The sequence below is a fragment of the Puma concolor genome, chromosome B4 (assembly GCF_028749965.1).
Source record: "Puma concolor isolate L17-30 chromosome B4, mPumCon1.1.hap2, whole genome shotgun sequence".
Classification (NCBI taxonomy): Eukaryota; Metazoa; Chordata; class Mammalia; order Carnivora; family Felidae; genus Puma; species Puma concolor.
The window spans coordinates 22,760,466-22,783,770 of NC_141673.1; the positions used below are offsets into that span (position 1 = coordinate 22,760,466).

Sequence of the window (23,305 nt, forward strand, 5' to 3'; positions counted from 1 at the left end):
TCTATGTACATAATCTGAATGTATCCCCAAAGTAATATGATCTTAAGGAAATATTTAAAATGCACACCAGATATGAGCCACAACCAGAGTGTTCCTTTGCTAGAGTCAGCATGACATATGTTGGAAGTTAATTCTCCTCACCTGAATTGAAGAATCATCAGAGCTTGAAATAAGAGTTTTCCCATCATCTGTGAACTGGATGTGCCGTACAGTTTTCTTGTGCCCAATCCTGGATTGGAAGATTCTGTTGTTTAGGAGTTCTAAAATCTTCAAAATAGAAAACCACAGAAAATTAGCACCAAGAAATTCAGCAACACCCAGGCATTACACCCCAAAGATATTAAATTTAAATTAGATACAGAAGGGTACAGAATTTCCATCTCATAGTGCTTTCATTTTAATTAAAGACACACAAATGAATGGAACATACATATGCACAAGTGTATCCACACACACACACACACGCACACACACACCCTAAAATAAAACTCACTGGAATGACCAGATAGCAGTAGGAACCAGTGGTCCTTCTGAGAACTCAACTACCCAATTCATCAAACAAGTGGCAGCCTGAACTCAGCCTCCAAAAAGAAAAGGACATGTAAGATGGATGAGAGAGAAGAAAAATTCTGGATGACTGACAACACAAGCTCTTTATAAAACACCACAGACAAGGAAAGAGGGGGGTAATGAGAGAGACAGGAAACAGACAAGAGAATAAAGAGTAGCTTTCTAAAGTATATCAAGAACACATAAAGGATCTAAAGATGAATATGCCTAATGCAGAGATTAAAAAAGTGGTAACAGAACTCAAAAACTAATGACTATGTCAAAAAGGCTTTCAAGTGAACTGACCAAAAACAAAAAAAAAGTAAATATGGTTCTCTTGTCCAAATTAAAATGCCTCAAGGAAGCCTAAGGAAAATAGAAATGATGCTAATATAGGAAATGGTAGAAATTCAAGCCTAACCTGCATGTCTGATAAAATGCTCCTTTTAGAAGGCAAACGGGAACTGTGTGAGAGCGTTCCCCAATGAGCAGAACAATCTTAGAACTGCTGTAGGGAAAAGGCAGGCAAGCATCATAGCACAGCAGCTCAGAGACCAGGGCTTAAATCCTAGTTCTGACAATGATTTAATTAAAGTTATGGAAACTTGGAGTTTAGACATCTGTAAAACAGGAATAACAACATCTAACATCCAAGTATTATAATAATTCCATGAGAGAATCTGGTCGATAAATACCTAAAAATGGTAGCCTTTATTATTTGATGATACTAGACTCAACCACATGAAAATGCTATCTTACAAGTTAAATACAGTCAAATATTGGTAATCTCATATAATTCATTTTATATTATTTATATTATTTGATGACTCTGAGGACAGGGATATGGATGAGGTACATGTGTGTTTTGTGAATTATTTCCTTAAACTAAGGTTTATTTCAAGATACTCAGATCGTAAAAACAAAAAGAATGTAGTGCTGGCTTGGCAACAAGGTAAAAATAAAAGAGGAAGCAAGGATCCTTTAAGAATGAATAATAATATACACCAGTTTGAAAGATGAGACCGAGAGGGAAGACTAAGGTGCACTCATAAATGGAGAACCATCCCTTGCTTAAAAAACATTCACAATATACTTTTTTCAAAATAGCACTCATCTTCATGATAAATAATTTTTCACAATAATGAAAAAAAACACCTTAACTCTGAATCCATGCCACAATGGCCACGACAAATATATAATAACACTGGCATCACTTTCTAAAAGCTTCTTCCTTCATTTTGTGTGTAAACATATAGTCTCCTCTTTGTGGGGCAATATGGACTAGAGAATATTTGTGTAATTCCTTATGAAAATAAATCCAAAGTAAAATAAATGTGGCTTGTGCCACAATTACTAAATTAAGAAATAATTCCAAAAAGCTTGGATGAGAAAAAGGTGAGAGAAGGAGCAAATGTTCTTTGGAAAACCATTACACAGCTAAAGACAATGTGCTTTGTGATGAAATCATTTTATTACACATTTTTGCATTTTTTAAGTTATTTGGTCTTCTTTAATAAGTTAAGGATTTCAGGTGGTGAAGAGGTATACTTCTAATACCAAAAGAGTATCAGAAGGGTTGGTGAAACAGGTAAGCAAAGGACAACCCTGCACAGACATTTCCAAGGAACCTTATCAGTACCAAAATGGAAACTTACACCAAAGGCTGAGTTGCTAAGGAGAGAAAAAAGTGCTATTTACATGGTCAGCTAAATCTCTGACAGTGTTTGATATTCTTGCAGAATAGCAAAACAACTAGATAGACCATAAGAACACAAAAAGACAAAAAGTATGAGAAACCATAGTAAAGGCAATCTGAAAAATATATCACCAACAGGATTTTAAGATTTTAGCCTAGCAGAAGAATGACTGATATACCACAAAAAGATTTATTTAGTATAAGTCTACAATGCCAGACACACAATTTTAAATAAATAAGTCTCCTGCACAGAAGGATTCTGAAGACTAGAACAGAATAATACCTCAATGGCTCCATCTTCGCCTCCAAATGCAATGTACTCAAGATGTGGACTTAAGCAACAGCAACTAACTTGAGCTTCTGTCAGGTAATCAGTCTGACCTGTTTTTCCATTAATGAGCTAATGAAAAATAAGGCACAATCAGTTGTTAGGCTGTAAGAGCAATTTCTGTTCTTTATAACAGAGACTTCAATTGAAAACATAAAGTGAAACAGAAAACAACCAACAAGATCCCCCAGGGGAACAACAAAGCCCTATCCTAGTCTCAGCAGCTGCATTTAGCACTTCACGCTTTCATTTCATTTCACTTTTGTGGTTCAAATACACTTTCATAAAATAAAATGAGCTTTAAAAGGTTTAAAAAGCAGCTGCTGTGCCCACCACCTGAGACACATGAATTTATAATCCCACAGCTAACTCTGCACCCTGTTTTCCATTTCTTTACAAAGCCCATTTTAGTAAGGCTATCGTTTGCTAAAGTATACTTTTCTGATATTTTTCAAGGGGGCTACTGAAATGGGACTGAGATAGACATCATATAAAAAACCAAATTCAACTTAAAATGAGTTTTAGGAGCACCTGGGTGGCTCAATCGGTTGGGCAACTGATTTTGGCTCAGGTCATGATCTCACACTTTGTTGAGTTTGGGCCCCACATCGAGCTCACTGCTGTCAGTGCAAAGCCTGCTTCAGATCCTCTGTCCCTCTTTCTCGATGCCACTCCCATGCTCATGTTCTCTCTCTCTCAAAAATAAAACATTTTTTAAAAAATCTTTAAAATGAGGTTTATATCCCCTAATCACTCACAAAACAGTTTAAATTAAGATTCTTTCCTTTGTTAAGCAGGGGAGAAGGGAGTTTTGGAGAAGAACCCATAAGCATAATATGGGTGACTGGACTTATAATGCTTAATCTAAGATTAGCTAATTTTATAATACATACCAATGCTAACAATTACTTTAAGTCTTATTAACAAAGATGGCTTATTGCTCAACTAAACCTATTTCTCAAACTTAAATCAATTGTCTGCTACCTCTCTCTCTGACAACCTAAAAGTCTTAAATCATTTTTCACCACCATGAACTAATGGTCATATTTGTTTCAGGCACAAAGATTACAGGGTATCCATCAAGGTAGCCTTTTCTTCACAATGACATTCAAAATAAAGACTGAATTGCTAAAAGCTGAATTTATCTTCTTTCTCTCAAAAATAAATTTCCATATTTTTCTAATAGCGACTAAAACATGTTTTATTCACTTAAATGGAACTATATTTGTCAGTTTAACTATCCCCTAAACTCTCCCATAATCACTGACAGAGAATGAAATACTTTTATAGCTGTATGACTTCTTTTTGAAGTCTCACAGTTATGACAACTATTAAAGAAAGGTTGCACAAATTTAATAAAGGTAATATAAGCCTGAGGACACTGAACTTGACAAGAAAACTGCAACAGAAAATATCCCAAGTCTGCTAAAAATCAGTAACGAGGCATGCACATTCAATTTCACACATCAATTTATCCCAGAAATACAGGGCATTAGGAGCTCCCCATCAATATATTAAGGATGATAGTGTAGCTTGTAAAATACAGAACAAGCCATATTAATGGGTACCTCACACCTTGACTCTGACCCCCGACAGGAGACAAGGAGAAATTACCACATGCCATAGACTGTTTACTCCCAGATATCTGTCTCCTGAATCTGGATTCCACCTTCACCCTATAACCAGCTCAGACTTCTCAAGATAAAAAGGACCATATAGATGAAGAAAGTGAGGCTCAGAGGAAGTGTATAATTTACTCAAACATCACACAACTGACAATAAAGCCTAAACTGTACGTGGGTCTCCTGAGTGAACAGTCACTGTTCTTTCCATCACATCAAGCTGGGCTTTGCAGCTCCAAAGCTTGTGAAGATCTGTCTTACCCTCAGTCACTCCGTCTCAAGTTCTCCTCCCAGACTCCATGAAAATCAAGGAATGTGATTACAGATACCAACAGGAGAGGAATGAAGTGAGGCAAAGTTCACTTTTTAAAATTCTAAATATTAAGCATATTTAAGCCTCAGCTCAAGACCCACATATTTATTCAACTAATACTTACTGAGCACCTATTAGATATCACACATTTATGCCTGATTCCCAAATTCAAAACTGAACAAGAAAAATGTGAATTGGAAGTTCAACCAAAATTTTTTGGGGCGCCGGGGTGGCTCAGTCAGTTAAGCATCCGACTTCAGCTCAGGTAGAAAACTCATATTCATCAGTTCGGGCCCCACATCAGGCTCTGCGCTGACAGCTCAGAGTTTGAAGCCTGCTTCAGACTCTCTGCTTCAGATTCTGTGTCCCCTCTCTCCACCCCTCCCCTGCTTGTGCTCTCTCTCAAAAATAAATGAATAAACAGGTTGCCTGGTTGGCTCAGTTGGTTGAGCATCCAACTTCGGCTCAGGTCATGATCTCACGGCTCATGAGTTCGAGCCCCACGTAGGGCTCTGTGCTGATGGCTCAGAGCCTAGAGCCTGCTTCGGATTCTGTGTCTCCCACTCTCTCTGCCAACCCACTCATATTCTGTCTCTCTCTCTCTCAAAAAAAATAATAAACATTAAAAAAATAATAATAAATGAAGAAACATTAAAAAACACACACACAATTTTTCCAATTGTTTTCTAAAAAATACTCACCTGCAGATGTCTTACATTGTCAACTGCAAGAACCATCACTTCATTTTCTTGAAACACAACATCTATGTCTTGCTTTAACACTATAGCAGAGTTCTCACATACTTTCTTTGTCTCCCAGAGCTAAATAAAAGATTAAAAAAACTAAAATAAGATAGTCATATCCTTTGAAATATGTAAAGAGAAGCCTTAGTCTTAAAGCAAGATACAAACCATGCTTCACACTCAAAATACATATGATGTCAGGAAATTTTCAATTATTAGATTATAATTCAATAAATACTTATTAATTATATGCTACATGGGAATGCAAGCTGGTATAGCCACTCTGGAAAACAGTATGGAGGTTCCTCAAAAAACTAAAAATAGAACTACCCTATGACCCAGCAATTGCACTACTAGGCATTTATCCAAGGGATACAGGTGTGTTGTTTCAAAGGGACACATGCACCCCCATGTTTATAGCAGCACTATCAACAATAGCCAAAGTATGGAAAGAGCCCAAATGTCCATCAATGGATGGATGGATAAAGAAGATGTGGTATATATATACAATGGAGTTACAATGGAGTATTACTTGGCAATCAAAAAGAATGAAATCTTGCCATTTGCAACTACGTGGGTGGAATTGGAGGGTATTATGCTAAGTGAAATTGGTCAGAGAAAGACAAAAATGATATGACTTCACTCATATGAGGACTTTAAGAGACAAAACATATGAACATAAGGAAAGGGAAACAAAAATAATATAAAAACAGGGAGGGGGACAAAACAGAAGAGACTCATAAATATGGAGAACTGAGGGTTACGGGAGAGGTTGTGGGAGGGGGGATGGGCCAATGGGTAAGGGGCATTAAGGATTCTACTCCTGAAATCATTGTTGCACTATATGCTAACTAATTTAGGTGTAAATTTAAAAAAATAAAAAATGAAACAAGATTAAAAAAAATCTTTTTTCACTAAAAAAGAAAAAAAAAATTATATGCTACAGTGAGTAGTAGTTAGTATTAAGAGTAATGAGTGCCCAACCATGAATTCTAGTTCCACCTAAAGTTGTGACTTTGGGAAGGTTACTTAATACAGTGCTTCTCACAACAAGAACTCCTGCCAGTCTTCAAACTGATACCAAGATAAGGAACTGGTACTAGAATTTAAATCAACTATATCACTAACACACCATTAACAGTATGCTTAGTGATATGACTGATCTTTTTTTTAAGAAGACTTCTTGATGAAGAAAGAGGTAAGTTGATTTACATTGTGGCTCAAGTTTATTGAGACTAGCACTATAAGCAAAACTGATTTAACCTTTCTGTGACTGTTTTCTCACCTGCAAAAAGGACTGCTATCAGAACTAGCAAATATAAGAGCAGTACTTCTCACAATGTCTAGCATACAGTAAATACTAAAAAAACTTTAGCTACAATGTATATAAAGTACAATATTAGATGCCACAGCGTCCCTGGCCTCAAAGGCCTTGTAATTTAAGATGTGTAGGGGCGCCTGGGTGGCTCAGTCGGTTGAGCATCCTACTTTGGCTCAGGTCATGGTCTCGCAGTTTGTGAATTCGAGTCCTGCGTCGGGCTCTGTGCTGACAGCTCAGAGCCTGGAGCCTCCTTTGGATTCTGTGTCTCCCTCTCTCTCTGCCCCTCTCATTCTCATGCTCTATCTCTCTCTGTCTCTCAATAATAAATAAACATTAAAAAAATTTAAAAAAATAATAAAAAATGTGTGAACAAGTTAGAGGAGCAGTGGAGAACTGAAGGTGAGACGTAAAGCAAATCTGTACTTAACACTCAAAGCAGAATTTGGTTAGTACCATAAGAAAAGGACATAGAGTTATATGGCATTAAAGGGAAGATACATTCTCCCAAATGGATTATTAGGAAGGGCTTTGCAGAAAGCCTGGGGGGAATGTGTAAGACTGTTAGGATTCCAACAAGGAGAGAGACAGGGAAATAGAGTATTCCAAACATAAGAAACCATAAAAGCAAAAGAAGCAGGGAACTACAGGGTGTTGGGAAAATGTGAGCAGTCCAGTATAGGTTACCTGTAGGAATAAACCAAAAGAAAGACTGGAGCAGAATGAAACCATACTGTAGAGAATTTCAATATAAACTTAGGACTACCTACTTACTTTTAGTAGTTTTTAAGCAAAAATGAAATGGCTGTATTGTACATGAGGAAAATAGCTTGGAAGCAGCATGGAGAAAACCAAGAAAGAAAAGACTGTGGCACACACTAATACATTAAGAGAGACAACATGTAATGATCACCTAAATTTGAAATGAAAAGGTAGAAACAAATGACAGAAAATGGAAAGGCAGAATCCATTAGAATTGGCAAATAACTGGATGGGGGAATTTAAGATGGAGGAAAGAGTCAAAAATTAAGTCAATGTATTATCTAGTAATATATTTTTAAATGAATCAAAATAGAGTATAATCAGTGGACTTCAACATTTGGCCCATGATAATACTCAATGAACACATATGGAATGAATGAGACTGTTATAGTCCATGTAATAGCACTTTTCAAGGATAAATATGAATCTAGCAGTTTCTTGTTTTACTGCCCCCAATACTGCCCATCAATTTTCTTAGTTTGTAGGAGGTTTATGATCAGTAAATGTCTAGAATGAAAATGTCAATATTTCTCACCCTGATTGTCTGGTCATCAGAAGATGTCAAAAATGATGATCCATCAGGAGAAAACATCACACAATGAACCCAACTTAAATGTCCTCTGCAGTCAGCCACTTTTAAACACGAGTCCATGTTCCACAACTACAGAATAAATATATAGGAAATCACATTCATAAGCATTTTGAACATATCAAGAATATTGAAAATAGCAAAAGTAAACCAGTATCCACTTCTTTGAATATAGTCCAAAATAAACTAGCAAAAATACAGAATGACTTGTGTAAAAATTATTCATTGCATCTTATTTTTAATAGCAAAAATTGCAAACAACCCAAAGGATCATCAATATGGAACTGACTGGGGCGCCTGGGTGGCTCAGTCAGTTGAGTGTCCAACTCTTGATTTTGGCTCAGGTCATGATCTCATGGTTTGTGCATTCAAGCCCTGCATCAGGCTCCGCATGTCAGTCTCTGTCTCTGTCTCCCTCTTTCTCTGCCTTGCCCCTGCTCATTATCTCTAAATAAATAAACACCAAAAAAAAAAAAAAAAAAGGACTGAATAAACTACATAATGGAATATTATATAGCTATAAAAAACACCCAGACAATGACTAGTCGCCGAGATAGATTTACAGAAAATAAGCAAAGAGCATATATACTTCTATGTAAAAAATATATTACACTATATATGTATATGTATATGTATATGTATATGTATATGTATATGTATATATTTACACACACACACACACACACACACACCTGGATACACACACTATACTGTGTAAGAGATGAAAAACAAATACCGATATATACATGGATATAGACATGGAGATTTTGTTTATACAAAATACATACAGATATCTGCTTATATACACAAAAAGAAACATTGGAATGTTAAACCAAAAACAAAAACAGCTACCTATTGGCAGGAGTTAGAAAAAGGGATAGGGATAGAAATGAAAACAAGACTTCTCTGAATATAGCTTATTACAAAACTTTGATTGGAATCATGCATTTTATCTATTTTTTTATAAGTCATCAAAAAAATAGGCTATTTTCCACTGTCATCTAATTCTCATTTCAACCAATGGCAAAACCGTACAATAAATGAATACACTAATTGTACATGTACACACTTCTGTTATTCATGGTTATTATCAATTGTAAATGTCTGCCACCCTGGCTATATTTTGTCCTGAGTTCTGCTATAAATTATTCAAATATATTCCAGTCTAATGAAGTACCATATGTGCCCGAGTTCCTCTCATTACACTCTGAATGACAGACCCACTTTACGATTTCAGAATAAGCACGGACAAAACAAGTACTTCATCACATGCCCAGTGGGTTTCAATCAGTGAGTTCTATGGTTACAAATTAATTGTATGAAATTTTCTTTGCCTTATCACTAGAGTCCAAGCTCTTGTGGACATACAAAGCTAAAGGCCACAAATGAAAATGGTTCCATAACTAAGAAATCTCCATTGAAAATCCTTCCCTTTTCCCTTCTAGTTCTACCCCATCGTTTATTAGAGCCCCCATTTTAGGAAAAAGGACAATGTTTCCTCGAGCTTTCTAATAGGAAAGGGTAGGGATTTTAGAAGTGACAGAAAAGGCTGAAAGAAGAGTTGCTCCTCCACTCCTCCTAAAAATCCTGACAAAAACCCACAAAGAGGAAATTTCCAACCACATCTACCTTGACGATCTATAGATAAGATGAAAGATCTAGCACATCTGAATTTTTCAATTCAAGGACTCCACTGACAAGAACACTGCCACAGCACCCTACTTCTTCCCATCATTTCAAATAGGACTGGAGCCTGCCCACACTCACTGCCTCTGCTTCCAATGGGAAGATTCTCGGCAGGGAAGTTCTTCAGTGTTAGTTGCATTGCTTCTGTACTTGGAGGTAAGTAGACCTTACAGAGCTTACCCACTCACTCTCACCTATTATATCTCCATGCTGAAGATATCTCCATGCTGAAGGGCTATAGCTCAGAAACTCTCCCCAACATCTTCACAGTAAGGGGCAAGATTGTCAAACTCACTAAAAATTGCTGAAATAAGCACAGAACACTAAAGAAGTGCTTGCAGTAGTCAAGCTTCCTTTGAGAAGACCCTGTGAACCAAGTGGATTTGTCTATTTTCCAGATAAAAGCCCATACCCACCTTCTTAGACTGTCATCACAAGGGTCTCCAAATTACCTGATGGTAAGACCCACTCAAGAAATAAATAGTAACAAAGCTTGGAAAAACTAATCCATCTTTGGAAAACAAATATAAGGAACTCACTGTTTTTGAAAAAATTAATACAGCCACTCATTTCTCAAACATCCTCAGTAGTTAAAGGTTTAAGTAGACCATTCTTTGGCATCCTTGTACCTCTGGAGACTCAAACTTCACAGAGTAAGTGAACTACTCACCTCTACACAGCACTGGGACAAAGCCACCACTGCCAAACGATTTTGTGGGGAGAAGTCACAGTACTGGATGGTGCTATGATGGCCTGTATGGATTTCTGCCAACAGGCCACTGGCATGAATGTCAAAAAGCTGTCAACATAAAATAGGTTATCTATGAAAATAAAATACTTTTAAAAATAAGCTATATTCAAACTGAATATAAATTTATAAGTCCTGACAAAACACAATTACTGATAATTAACAGTCATAAATAAGATATAAATCAATATACACATACTTTGAAAATACTGCTCATCTTGTAACATGTTTCCTATAAAGAAAAATTTATCAGGGCACCTGGGTGGCTTAGTCAGTTAAGCATCAGACTTCAGCTCAGGTCATGATCTCATGGTTCATGAGCTTGAGCCCCACATCAGGCTCTGTGCTGACAGAAGCCTGGAGCGTGCTTCGGATTCTGTCTCTCTCTCCCTCTGCCCCTCCCCACTCGCTCAAGTTCTCTCTCTCTCTCTCTCTCTCTCTCTCTCTCTCTCAAAAATAAACATTAAAAAAATAAACAATAAACATTAAAAAAGAAAAATTTATCATGGATGATGTCTCAAGCTGGCCTAGGGAGAAATAAAACCTTTGTGAATAAATGAATGGACTAGCCAAATTAACATACAGAGAAGTTCTCCTGAATGCTTGTTTATTCAAAAGAGGAAAATGGATACTCATAAATGAAGATGATCAAAATAATATAGAGCAGAGGCTTGCTAAAATTAAATTAGTTCAACCATTTCTATTTCTCTTCAGTGCTATCAAATTATTCCATTTTGATCATTTTCCCATTTTTGAATTAAAAAAAGCTATTTTTGCATAATGCAAGCTTCAACTTTTGAAAAAATTTTAAATGTTGAATATACTCTTCTGAAGTTTTTGCTAAACGATAAAAACATTCATAGCAATATACAGTATTGTGATTTAAGACCAAGGTATAGTCTTTAGGAGGGAAAAAAAAAAAGCTTCCAGCGGGAGCCATAAATATGCACACAGCCCTGCAAGTATGCACAGATGGTAAGCAGCACAGCATCGGGGGCCAACAACAAAAGATAGTAAACCATATTTAAAATATAGTTTTCCAGGATAGATTGTTCTTAAAAATTAATGGTGGAGGGTGACAGAGGAAACCTAGCATGTATGAAATAGGCATCTGTCCTATTACCACCAATTACTAAGTGGTAAAAAGGTAAAGCCCTAACAATTGGAATAGGCCAACAAAAGAGTTTGAAAGAAACCAGAAGGAGGAGAATGGAGAAACCAGAGAGTAAGAAATAGGGATCTACATGTAATTAAGGGTAATTTTAGGGTAGTTTTATTTTAGCAGGTAAAATAAAAACCTCGTCTAGATTTTTAAAACAAAAACATATTTCATGCAATATAAAGTTGTTTTCTTCTATCACTGGAACAGATCTTTTAAAATGTTCAAATTCTGTTTAACACCACTAGTCATTAAGGAAATGTAAGTCAAACAACCATTAGATACCACCACTTCACACCTAATAGGATGGTTATAATTTTTAAAAAAATGGAAAATAACAAGGTTTGGCAAGAAAAAAGTGGAACCCCTGTAACACTACTAGCGGGAATACAAAATGGTGCAGATAGTTTGGTGGTTCTTCAAAAAAGCTAATTTAGAATTACCCAGTAATTCTATGCCTAGGTGTGTACACAAAAGATTTGAAAGTAGAGGCTCAAACAGATACTTGTACACCATGATCACTGTATCATTATTCACAACAGCCAAAAGGTGAAAACACCCAAGTGTCCATCAACAAACGAATGCATAAACAAAATGTGGTATATCCATATGATGGAATATTATTTGATAATAAAAAGGAATGAAGTTTATATATGCTACAACATGGATGAACCTTGAAAATATTACGCTAAATGAAATGAGCCAGATACAGAAGGACCAATATTATATGATTCCACTTATATGAAATATCCAGAACAGGCAAATTCATAGATTAAAGGTTACCAGGGGTTGGGGGCAGAGAGGAATGGGCAGTTACTAGTTTCTGGTTACAGAATTTGTTTGGGGGTGAAGAAAAAGTTTTGCAAACAGTGCTGAGTTACACAACACTGTGAATGTAATTAATATTACTGAATTATACATTTAAAAATGGGCTAAAGTAGCAGATTTTACATATATTTTACAACAAAAAATTTTTTAATCTTCAAATCTTATAAATGCAATGGTTCCTTTTCTGTTCCTACAAATTTTAACAAACTTTAAAAAGTTTGCTATTTTTTTCTTCAATTGCATGCTAAAGGAGTATAAACCGACATGCAACCAAGATCGAAGGGTCACAGATCAATGACTAAATCAAAAACAATATAAATGGGCACTCAGTCAGTTTTTATGTAAATATACAGTATATTTCAGTTATATTCTTTAAAATTGTACTATCTCAGGGGATTTGAGGAGCTCTCAAGAGACTTAAGGCCTCTTCCTAAGCTAGCACTCTCACCAAGAGTGCAAGTTCAAGAAGAAGAAGAGTGCAAGAGTGTTCAGTTCAAGTGCAAAAATCATGAAGCCCAATGGCAAGAAGCTGGACAAGTTCAAGTGCGACATTTCCCAGGCTCTCCTTGAGCTGGAGATGGACTCAGACCTCCAAGCCCAGCTAAGGTAGCTGAATATAACAGCAGCCAAGGAAATTGAAGTTAGTAGTTGTCAGAAAGCTATCATCATCTTTGTTCCTGTTCCTCAAATGAAATCTTTCCAGAAAATCTAAGTCTAGCTAGTCTGTGAATTGGAGAAAAAGTTCAGTGAAAGCACACTGTCTTTATTGCTGAGAGAATTCTACCTACGTCAACTCAAAAACACCATATTAAAAATAAGGAAAAGTGACCCAACAGCCACACTTTGACAGCCATGCATGACACGATCCTGGAGGACTTGATTTTCTCAAGTGAAATTGTGAGCAAGAGAACCATGTGAAATTGGATGACTCATAAAGGTTCATTTGGATAAGGCACAGCAGAACAATGTGGAACACAAGGTTGAAACTTTCTCTGGTGTCTATAAGAAGCTCACACGCAAGGATGTTAATTTAGAATTCCCAGAGTTTCGGTTGTAAACAAAAATGATTAAATAAAACATTCACATAGATAGATAGATAGATAGATAGATAGATAGATAGATAGATAGATAAACAAATGATTAAATTGCACTATCTTGGGTGTGGAGAATAGGAACAGGTTGGTAAAAGGATATGAACTTTCCGTTCAAGATAAATTGATCTGAGAATTTAATGTATAACACGGTAACTACAGTTGATTAACACTGTATGGTATAACCGAAATTTGCTAAGAGTAGAAATTAAATGTTCTCTCACACACACACACAGAAGGTAAATACATGAAGTGACAGATATTTAACTCCATGTGGGGAGAATCCTTTTACAATGCATACACATATTAATTCACACATGTATACCTTAAATATCTTACAATTTCGTCAACTGTACCTCAATAAAGCTGAAAATAGAACTGTAGTATCTCTTATCAAGTCTTTTAAAATTACTATTAGAATGAAATGTCCCTGAGCCATAAATCAGAATATCTATCTTTCCAAATCCATGGTATAACTTGGGACAAATTATTTGGCTGCTCTGAACCTCAGCTGCCTCATTATTAGCATAGGTATATTGTAATCTGCTGCGTCTCTTGGACATTTATATCAAGAGAAACATGTGAGAGCACCCTGAATACAAATGTAAGCTATTACTACATTTCCTTGTCATTCACTATTTTAACATATTGTCCTCATTTACATCATAGAAATCTCACAATAGTCTTCAGTTGTTGGTAAGTTTTTCTATCACAGTCACCAAATCATAAATTTGAGGAGTAAGGAAGCACTTTGAAAATCACCGAAAATCACCTAAATGTATTCAAAATTGTAAAAAAAAAAAAAAAAAAAAGTGATACAGAAAGTATTCCATATTTTAAATCTATTTGAGAAACACTGGACTAACCAACATAAATTATTTTTATATTATAGGACTTATGGAGGCCTTAGGTATGTTAGTATACACTGAGTGACTCGAATAAGGAAAGGAATACACATTTCTCAAACCTGTGTGACCATGGAAACCTTTCCGCACAAAGCCAATCAACATCCCCTAGAACACAATTCTGAGAACGAAGAAGTTAGGGAGCCTACCCAAAATCATATAGCTATACTTTATTATTTATATCAATAAACAGTATAAAATGCAAAAATCAATAGATGTTTTCATTTTCTTTAAATCAGGCTAATTTTGGCTTGTTAAAATACGGATACTTACAAAGATCTTATTTTTTGCTGCCACCATTATCCTAGCACCATCAGCAGACCATGAACAACATTTCACTATCACTTCCATATCCTCTTGAGGCTCCTCTGAATTTAGGAAGAATTGCTTCACATTAATGCTTTCCCTCTCGTTTGCTGATTTCACATCCCAAAGCTTCAGATTGTAAAAATTAAAAAAAAAAAAGTTTAAGTTTGTCTTAATCTCAAATCACACATCTAGAATTCTACCGGGATTAAATTTCACACAAATTATTCACTTTTTCTAATGAACTGTTTTCACTTATGTGTGACTTTTTATAAAGCTTTCAAATTAAGTACTCCAGTTTCATTCAGCACCTTCCTAAAAAGAAAAAAAAAAACTAGAAGCATTGCCTGAAATGCAAAATGCAGAATGTAAAACTAAATGCTAAAAAACCCTTGCATGGTGTGGAGGAAGCTAAAGATTAGGTGGTGACAATAAGAATGAGAACAGGAAGAAAGGTGAGACTCACGACTTGCCACTGCTGCCCTCTGCTGTGCCAGGCATGAAGTTTGCTTCCCATCTATCTACTGCATGCACAACCTGGACACCACACAAGGCCCAGTCTAAGCTAAGTTATAAACGTAGCAAGAGTATCCAGGGACATAAGGAAGTCCCTGAAAATAAAAACAAAGAATATGCTAAAAGGAAGCAAGGCACCTTATGTGTTTGTGGGGCCATACACTTAAGCGGCACAAAAGACAAAGGCCTTCAAGAAGACCCATCTTCACTCCCCTGGGCCTTAAACAGCAACTGAGCTTCACAGAGTGATAATGACTACCATGCCCAGACCAAAGGTTGGTCAAGGACGACAAAAAAAAAAATTTTGTTTAATTAAAAATTAAAACAAAAAAACAAAAAAACCTGCTTCTTAGGCTTTAACTCAGCTTCCAAAGAACACCTCCAAAGTAAAACCAGATTTGTTTCACCAAGCACATTTTTAAAGCTCAAGTTTAGAGGGGCGCCTGGGTGGCTCAGTCGGTTAAGCGTCTGACTTCAACTCAGGTCATGATCTCATGGTTTGTGAGTTCGAGCCCATGTCGGGCTCTGTGCTGACAGCTCAGAGCCTGGAGCCTGCTTCGGATTCTGGGTCTCATTCTCTCTCTGCTCCTACCCAACTTATGCTCTGTCTCTGTTTCTCAAAAATAAATAAATGTAAAAAAAAAAAAAAAAAATTAAATCTCAAGTTTAGAGGCACATTATATACACTAAGGAATATAACCAATACCAAAACCTTTACCCTTGCAACAAATGTGGATAAAGTGGATGAAGTAAAAGACATCAGATAATAAAATAGCCTTCCTTGGTACTTAAAGAGGAAAAAAAAAAAGCCTATACATAAATGCCAGAAGTTTCAGTCACATCAACTACATATATGAGAAATCACATTGCTTCCCAAGCCACCACTGCCGGGATTTAAAAAAGAAAGAAAGGGGGCACCTGGGTGGCTCAGTCGGTTGAGCGACCGACTTCAGCTCAGATCATTATCTCACAGTTTGTGAGTTCGAGTCCCTGTCGGGCTCTGTGCTGACAGCTCAGAGCCTGGAGCCTGCTTCTGATTCTGTGTCTCTCTCTCTCTGCCCCTCCCCCACTCATGCTCTGTCTCTGTCTCAGAAATACACATAAAAAAAAGAAAAAAGAAAGAAAGAAAGAAAGAACAAACCTAACAAAACCCAATTTCATTAAACCTGTCTAAACTACATTCTGCATCTGGACCTGACTTCAGCTCCTATCCAATGAATGATGAAATTCCACACATCGAGGGACCAAGTAAATACAAGCATTTGATTTTGAGCAAGTCACTATACTGTATCAAGGGCCCATGTGCACCCTAGGCTTTGTGTGGTTTACATGGCAATTTTAAATTTTTTTTTTTTTCCTACGTTTATTTATTTTTGGGACAGAGAGAGACAGAGCATGAACGGGGGAGGGGCAGAGAGAGAGGGAGACCCAGAATCGGAAACAGGCTCCAGGCTCTGAGCCATCAGCCCAGAGCCCGACGCGGGGCTCGAACTCACGGACCGCGAGATCGTGACCTGGCTGAAGTCGGACACTTAACCGACTGCGCCACCCAGGCGCCCCGGCAATTTTAAATAAAAGTCACATTTTGAAACAGTTTATCAACAGGGCCTGAAAAACACATGCTTATCAACATGATACCCTGCAAAATGCTTAAAAGATTACAGAGCCATTTGGGGCAGGAAATAATTTTACAGTTCTTCATCCTCTCAGAAGGCAATGGCTTTGAGAAGACTTTGACCTTGAGATGCTGTTATCCAACATCATTTTACAGGACCTCTGCTTACTACACGTCACTGTATCAGCACGAACTAGCTAACGATACTGCCTTAATAGCACTGTGGGAAAGCTGCCACAAACACAGCAGTTCTCACCAAGAGTGCAATAATGTCTCTCCCCTGCTGCTACTGCTCTGTGCTCTACAATCACATTTTGATACTCACACATGATATCAAAATCCTGTCCCTGAAGACTTTTAACACTTTTTTCTTTCGAGTTTGGATAAGTCTTACTTTGATTTGAAGGGACACAAAAAAGGTTTATCATCGTGAACACATTAACCGCTATGCTCATCATTTGGAAGATTACATAAATAAATCAGGTATAGATACCTCTCTCTCAAGGAGTTTACAGGCCATTAAAGGAGGTAAGACAAGCCCATAAGTGACTCTAAGACAAAGTACATCGGATGTGTCATTTGAGAGGAAAAGATAAAGCACAGGGGAAATGCTAGACCCAAGCTGTGGGCTTGAGGGAACAGTTTTTGCAGAGGTGGACATCTCAGTCTCCTCCCTGAAGATTAGCCTACAACTTAGGATGGAGAGATTTTCAACACTAAAAAGACAAGAGGAACACTCTATGGCCTAGACTCTAGGCTAAAGGGTCAGCATAAGCTAAAGTGACACATAAAATGGGATAACAAAGATCATGAAAAAGGAGAAAAGGTTACAGTTTGGGTGCAGCACCAGGTGCCTGAACACATCTGGACACAACCCTCATCTGTTCTCAGAGTACCTTTACCATTTCCACAGCTTGTCTATTCCCTTACCACTTTCTCCAACTGGAATTTGAACAACTTCAGGCCAGGAAATATTTCATGTTTTGTTTGTTTTTTCCTTTTTAGTATTTAAAACCCAAATGCCTCATGCAGTGTCTGACACATATTAAGTATTCACTAAATAATCAAAAAATGCATTTTAAGTGAAAAGACAGATTCTTCTCATGTTTCAAGCATAGGTGAGTAGAAACAATAGTGTTACTGAAGGAAACAGGATTCAGATTAAAGATGTAGATAGAATACAAACATTCATCTTCATACCCTCCCAAAACCACATAAAACAACAGTAAAGAGAACTTTTCTTCATAGGCATAGTTCACAAGGCAAAGGAGAAAGGAGGAAGAGATAATAGCAACAAAACTATAAAGGGTAAAAAGCAAAAAGGCAAGCAATAAGGCGACTCCTAAATACTGAGTCCTGAGCCCACCACAGGGAAAGCCAAGAAGCAGCCCAATTCATACCACAGAACTCCTAAAAGGCGAAGGAAGTGTTGCACTGGGTACCTTCTAAGGGTAGAGCTAAATCAAGAGAAATCACTACAAATCCGTTAAAACCCCCTCCCAAACTATGCAATCCAGGTTGCTGTGTCCCTACTTTGGCTGAAGAGTAGAGGTTTTTTCTAGACCCATCACAGTTGAGAGCAAAGTCATCATTCTGAAAATTGGGAAATTAAAAGAAAGTCTATATTCCAAATTTTGAGATCTCTACCTCAACATCGTCTCAGAACTTGCCAACCAGACTTATACCCTAGAGGTAGGAGACTAAAGATTTTTCTCTGAATATCCAACGAGATCAAGATGAAAGATCTAAAAAGTCTGACATTAGAAGTTTCCCAGACAACCCTTCAGGGAAACTCATAATAAGCAAGGTTACAATTCCCTATCAGCTTTTTGGTGCTACACTCCTAAATAGGAGCAGGATTTATATATCTAATACATATACAGATCTTCCTCAACTTAACCATGGGGTTATATCCCAATAAACCCATCATAACTTGAAAATATCATAATTTGAAAATGCATTTAATATGCCTAACCTACTGAACACCATAGCTTAGCCTGGCCTACCTTAAATGTGCTCAGAACATTTACATTAGCCAAAAGCTGGCAAAGATCATCTAACAAAACCTATTTTATAATAAAATGTTGAATATCTCCTGTAATTTATTAAATACTGTAGAGAAAGCAAAAAAGAGAATGGCGATACAGATATAGAAAGGCTGTAAGTGTATCACCCTTGTTCACCCATGTGATCTCATGGCTGACTGGGTGCTGCGGCTCCCTGTCACTGCCCAACATCACCAGTATCAGACTGCATATCGTTATCCAAGGGAAAGATTAAAATTCAAAATTCGAGGTACAGTTTCTACTGAATGTATATCACTTGTACACCATCATAAAGTTGAAAAATCCTAAGTCAACCATCGTAAGTCAGAAAACATCTGTAGCTATACCCAAGGATCAGATAGCTGATGTATACCTCTAAAATACAGACAGAAACTGAAACCAACAAAGAAAACAGCAACTATACAGGAATATGAAATTTAAAAAAATACTATTCACAAGGGCACCTGGGTGGCTCAGTTGGTTAACATCTAACTCTTGATTTCAGCTCAGGTCATGATCTCATGATTCCTGAGATTGAGCCCCACATTGGGCACTGTGCTAACAGTGCAGGGCCTGCTTGGGATTCTCTCTCTCCCTCTCTCTCTGTCCCTCCACACTTGTGCACATGCTCTCTCTCTCTCTCTCTCTCAAAATAAACAAACTTAAAAAAAAAGATGCAGCTCTTAAAATATATATTTACAAAATAAAAAATAAAAAACTGTTAACACCACAAAAAGATTAAAGAAACTCCATCTATGACAAATATAGTATAAAATCAAAAAGGAAACTGATCATAAGAATGAGTACTTTAAGATATGACAAGAGAAATTAAAAATCCAATAGAAGGATTAGAAAATAAAGCTAGAAAATAAAGCTAAAGAAATCTTTCAGAAAGGAGGGCAAATAGACAAAGAGAAGGACAGAAAAATAAGAAAACAAGCAAAAAAAGAGACAGCCATTCTAAGAAGAAAAAGCAGAGAAAAATTACATCAAATAATTAAGGGAAGACTACAGAACTGAAGTATATGAATTTCCAAATTGAAAGAAGCCACCAAGTGCCAAGCACAATAAATGAAGACAAACCCACACCAACGCAGCACGTTATCATGAAATTTTTAAAAAGAAAAAATACGGGGCATAAAGAGAAGATCTTAAAAGAATCTCTCAGAAAAGGGCTGTCTTAACCCATCCAAATGTGTTCTGAAAAACCTCCTCTGATATGGATTGTCCTAAAGAAAGAGACAGTATTTAATATTTGTAGATAACATGTCATAGAGGTCAAAATCTATTTACTTGAATATTCTACCTAAGAATGCTCCCAACATCTACTAATAGCTAGAAAATTCTTTAAAGTAGAATTCTAACCAGAAAGGGGTCCTAGATGCCCTGAAGTAATTTCTACAAAACAAGTTATCTTCAGCCAACAAAGAAAAATCAAAGATTCAACCAGAGAATCACCATCAAGAGATTTCTGTAACTTTCTGTAACTTAGGAGTTACCTATCAGCATTAACAAATCTTCTCTAGTGATTCTAACAAACAAAATAGTGCCCAGGAGGGTTCAAGCATTTCTCTGGAAAAAAATATGTCAAGAAAATTTACTGAGTGTGTGTTTTGAGTACAATTCTGTACTATGAACTGCAGACAGTACAAGATGCAAGGTCTCTGCAGATCATAAATCTATATGCAATCTTATCAAAGACATATGAAAATGATTGAACTGAACAGCACAACATATTTACAAGTGGAAATGAGAAGATCAACTGAACAGTTCCTATCAATATACATAAATATAGATAGAAGGATGGGTGGTGCACTCAGAACCAGATACATGGATGTTATAAGAGAACACTTTCTGAAGAAGTGGGTTTTTAAATTTTTAAAAAATATTTATTTATTTTTGAAAGAAAGAGACAGCATGAGCAAGGGAGAGAGGGCCAAGAGAGGAAGACACAGAATCTGAAGCAGGCTCCAGGCTCCGAGCTGTCAGCACAGAGCCCAACACAGGGCTCGAACTCCAAACCATGAGATCATGACCTGAGCTGAAGTCGGACACTTAACTGACTGAGCCACCCAGGCATCCCTGAAGAAGGTTTTGCATAAAGGTTTAAAGGTCATTAAAAAATATGGTTAGGGGCACCTGGTGGCTCAGCAGGTTAAGCATCTTTCTCTCTCAAAAATAAATAAACATGTAAAAAAAGGTTTTTTTAAATATGGTTAAATGAATCGGAGGCCAAAATTCTGCCGAAAAACTACTGAAATATATATATGAAAACAGTACCAGACATAAGCCCCCAAATTATCTTGCCCAAAACAATTAGTGTTAAGTGTATTAGAAGAAACAAACTGAACAGGAACAGAGGTGGCAGAATGATGAAAGGTAAAGAGACTCAGAGGTGCACCTAATAAGTCTGGTTTATCACAATTTATAATGTGGTACTTTTGTGTTCCAGCTTAAAGTGGCAAGATGAAAACAGAGGTAAAGTTATTCTAGCAGTTCTGTACCAGAATTAGGAGGGATGGAGAATACATCTTAGAAAGCTGCTATCAGACATAAGGAGATGACAGCATGAACCAGAGCAAACACTATAGAATGGGAGGGGGAAAAGTAGACAAAAAGATGAGGAGGTCAAAGATAGATTGGACTTAAGACCAAAGGAAAAAAGGAGAATCAATAAAGAGGAGGCTAGAATGATGGTGGAGACAGGAGTAATAAAGAAAGTAGGATTTGGATCTTATTTGAGAAGGTAAAAATGTAAAGAATTTAGTTTTTTTTAGGACTATAGATTTCAGGAGGCTGAATAAATTTTTTTTCCTAGCTCTCAAAAACAGGAAAATATAAAATAAACGGGAGAATAAAGAATAAATAAAGCAGGGCCTTTACAAATTCGACCCCACAGGTCTCAATTTTATGAAGTCTTAAATAGAATATATGCTTAAAAAATTAAGATTTCAAATTATATAAACTTTAAAGCATAAGGCAGTAAACCATTCATAAACAATCATTATGACAAGCAATTACAGTTATATTAAATATGCTCCTGGAAATTAAAGAAGCTCTTCCTGTAGAAATGAGAAAAACAGAAACCTATCTCTATAACCAAATCATAAAGCTACAAAATTACAACCAATTTTAATGATAAACAAAAGCATACCTTTAATGTTCCATCAGCTGAACAACTAGCCAAAAGCTTATCATCTGGTGAAAATCTGCAGTGATTGACTGAATTTGTGTGGCCAAACATGGTATTCCGACACTCTTTTTGGGTCAAATCCCACAGCTATTTGAGAAAGATAAAAAGATAACTACAAAACTAGTACTGAACAAGGAAGTTAGAAACCACATAACATTTTTTCTTCCCTCCCATTTAAGTTTTTTCAATTACAGAAAAATGTTCATAGTAATACAAAGGTATCAAATACAAAGGTGAATTGTGATTACCAAGTAATGGAGTCGCCCTTAGATCAGCACCTACATCTATTAAAGGACCAAAGGTTATGTAAATAACTAATCACTGCCCATTTTAACAAAGTAGTTTGGAATCATTACTATTTTTACTTAGATCTATAATAAATAATTTGTAAAATAAAATATCCCCAAACTTTTTTAGATGCTAGGTTACCCAAATGGTCATTTCTAAGATTTTCCCATGCAAACCCTGAGTATACTAGCTAGGCTAAAATCTATTAATGCTCTAAAAAATGACTAAAAAAATTCAAAGATAGCAAAGATAGACATAAATACATTTGACAGGACATGTAACAGGCTTGAAGACCAAGTAAACACCTCTAGGAAGCAACCAACCAAATTCAGAATCCACAGGACAAAAGACTAAAGTTCTCATCAATGGCATAAGAAAAGAGGAGGAGAAGGGAAACTTCTACAGATTAAAAGGGATTTAAGACATAGAACAACTAAATGTCACCTGAAATTTATATTTTGATTCCAACAAACTCATGGTAGAAAGGTATGTTTTTAAGAATAATGGGGAAGGGGCTCCTAACTGGGTCAGTTGATCTTGGGGTTGTGAGTCCAAGCCCACATTGGGTGTTGAGATTACTAAACATAAATAAACTTAAAAAAAGAAAAAGAATAATGGGGAGAAGTAAGCACAAACCAGGTATATTACAAAACCATTGTTAATGTTAGGGGTAATAATGCCATGGTATGTATGTTTAAGACCTCAGATACGCATGCTGAAGGATTTTGGGTGAAATGACATAATACCTGGGATTTGTTGCAACGTGCCCCAGCCACCACCCCCCCCCCCAAAAATGGGGATGGGGGACCGGGGAGGACAATAAAATAAAATTAGCAAAATACTGATAATAGTACAGTTAGAGCTAAACAATGGATACCACAAGGGTTCATTATTGTACTCTTTCCTTTTGGATATGTTTGAAAAGTATATAAAATGTAAATTAAAAAGGGGCTCCTGGGTGGCTCAGTCGGTTGAGTGTCCGACTTTGGCTCAGGTCATGATCTT

The 23,305-nt window shown here is 36.6% G+C and overlaps 1 protein-coding gene and 1 pseudogene across 4 annotated transcripts in view; one reads left to right on the forward strand and one right to left on the reverse strand.

Annotated features, from left to right (window-relative positions):
- APAF1 (apoptotic peptidase activating factor 1) overlaps positions 1 to 23,305 on the reverse strand; it is a 93,115-nt gene that overhangs the window by 21,423 nt on the left and 48,387 nt on the right. For all 4 annotated transcript variants that reach the window (XM_025926614.2, XM_086712575.1, XM_086712576.1 and 1 more), the window contains exons 16-22: positions 21,974 to 22,099; positions 14,611 to 14,772; positions 10,277 to 10,405; positions 7,867 to 7,992; positions 5,210 to 5,329; positions 2,529 to 2,645; positions 142 to 267 (exon numbers count right to left, since the gene is read on the reverse strand). In XM_025926614.2, coding sequence (XP_025782399.1) covers positions 142 to 267; positions 2,529 to 2,645; positions 5,210 to 5,329; positions 7,867 to 7,992; positions 10,277 to 10,405; positions 14,611 to 14,772; positions 21,974 to 22,099 — 906 coding nt within the window. The remainder of the gene's footprint in view (positions 1 to 141; positions 268 to 2,528; positions 2,646 to 5,209; positions 5,330 to 7,866; positions 7,993 to 10,276; positions 10,406 to 14,610; positions 14,773 to 21,973; positions 22,100 to 23,305) is intronic.
- LOC147578961 (small ribosomal subunit protein eS7 pseudogene) lies at positions 11,299 to 13,412 on the forward strand (annotated as a pseudogene).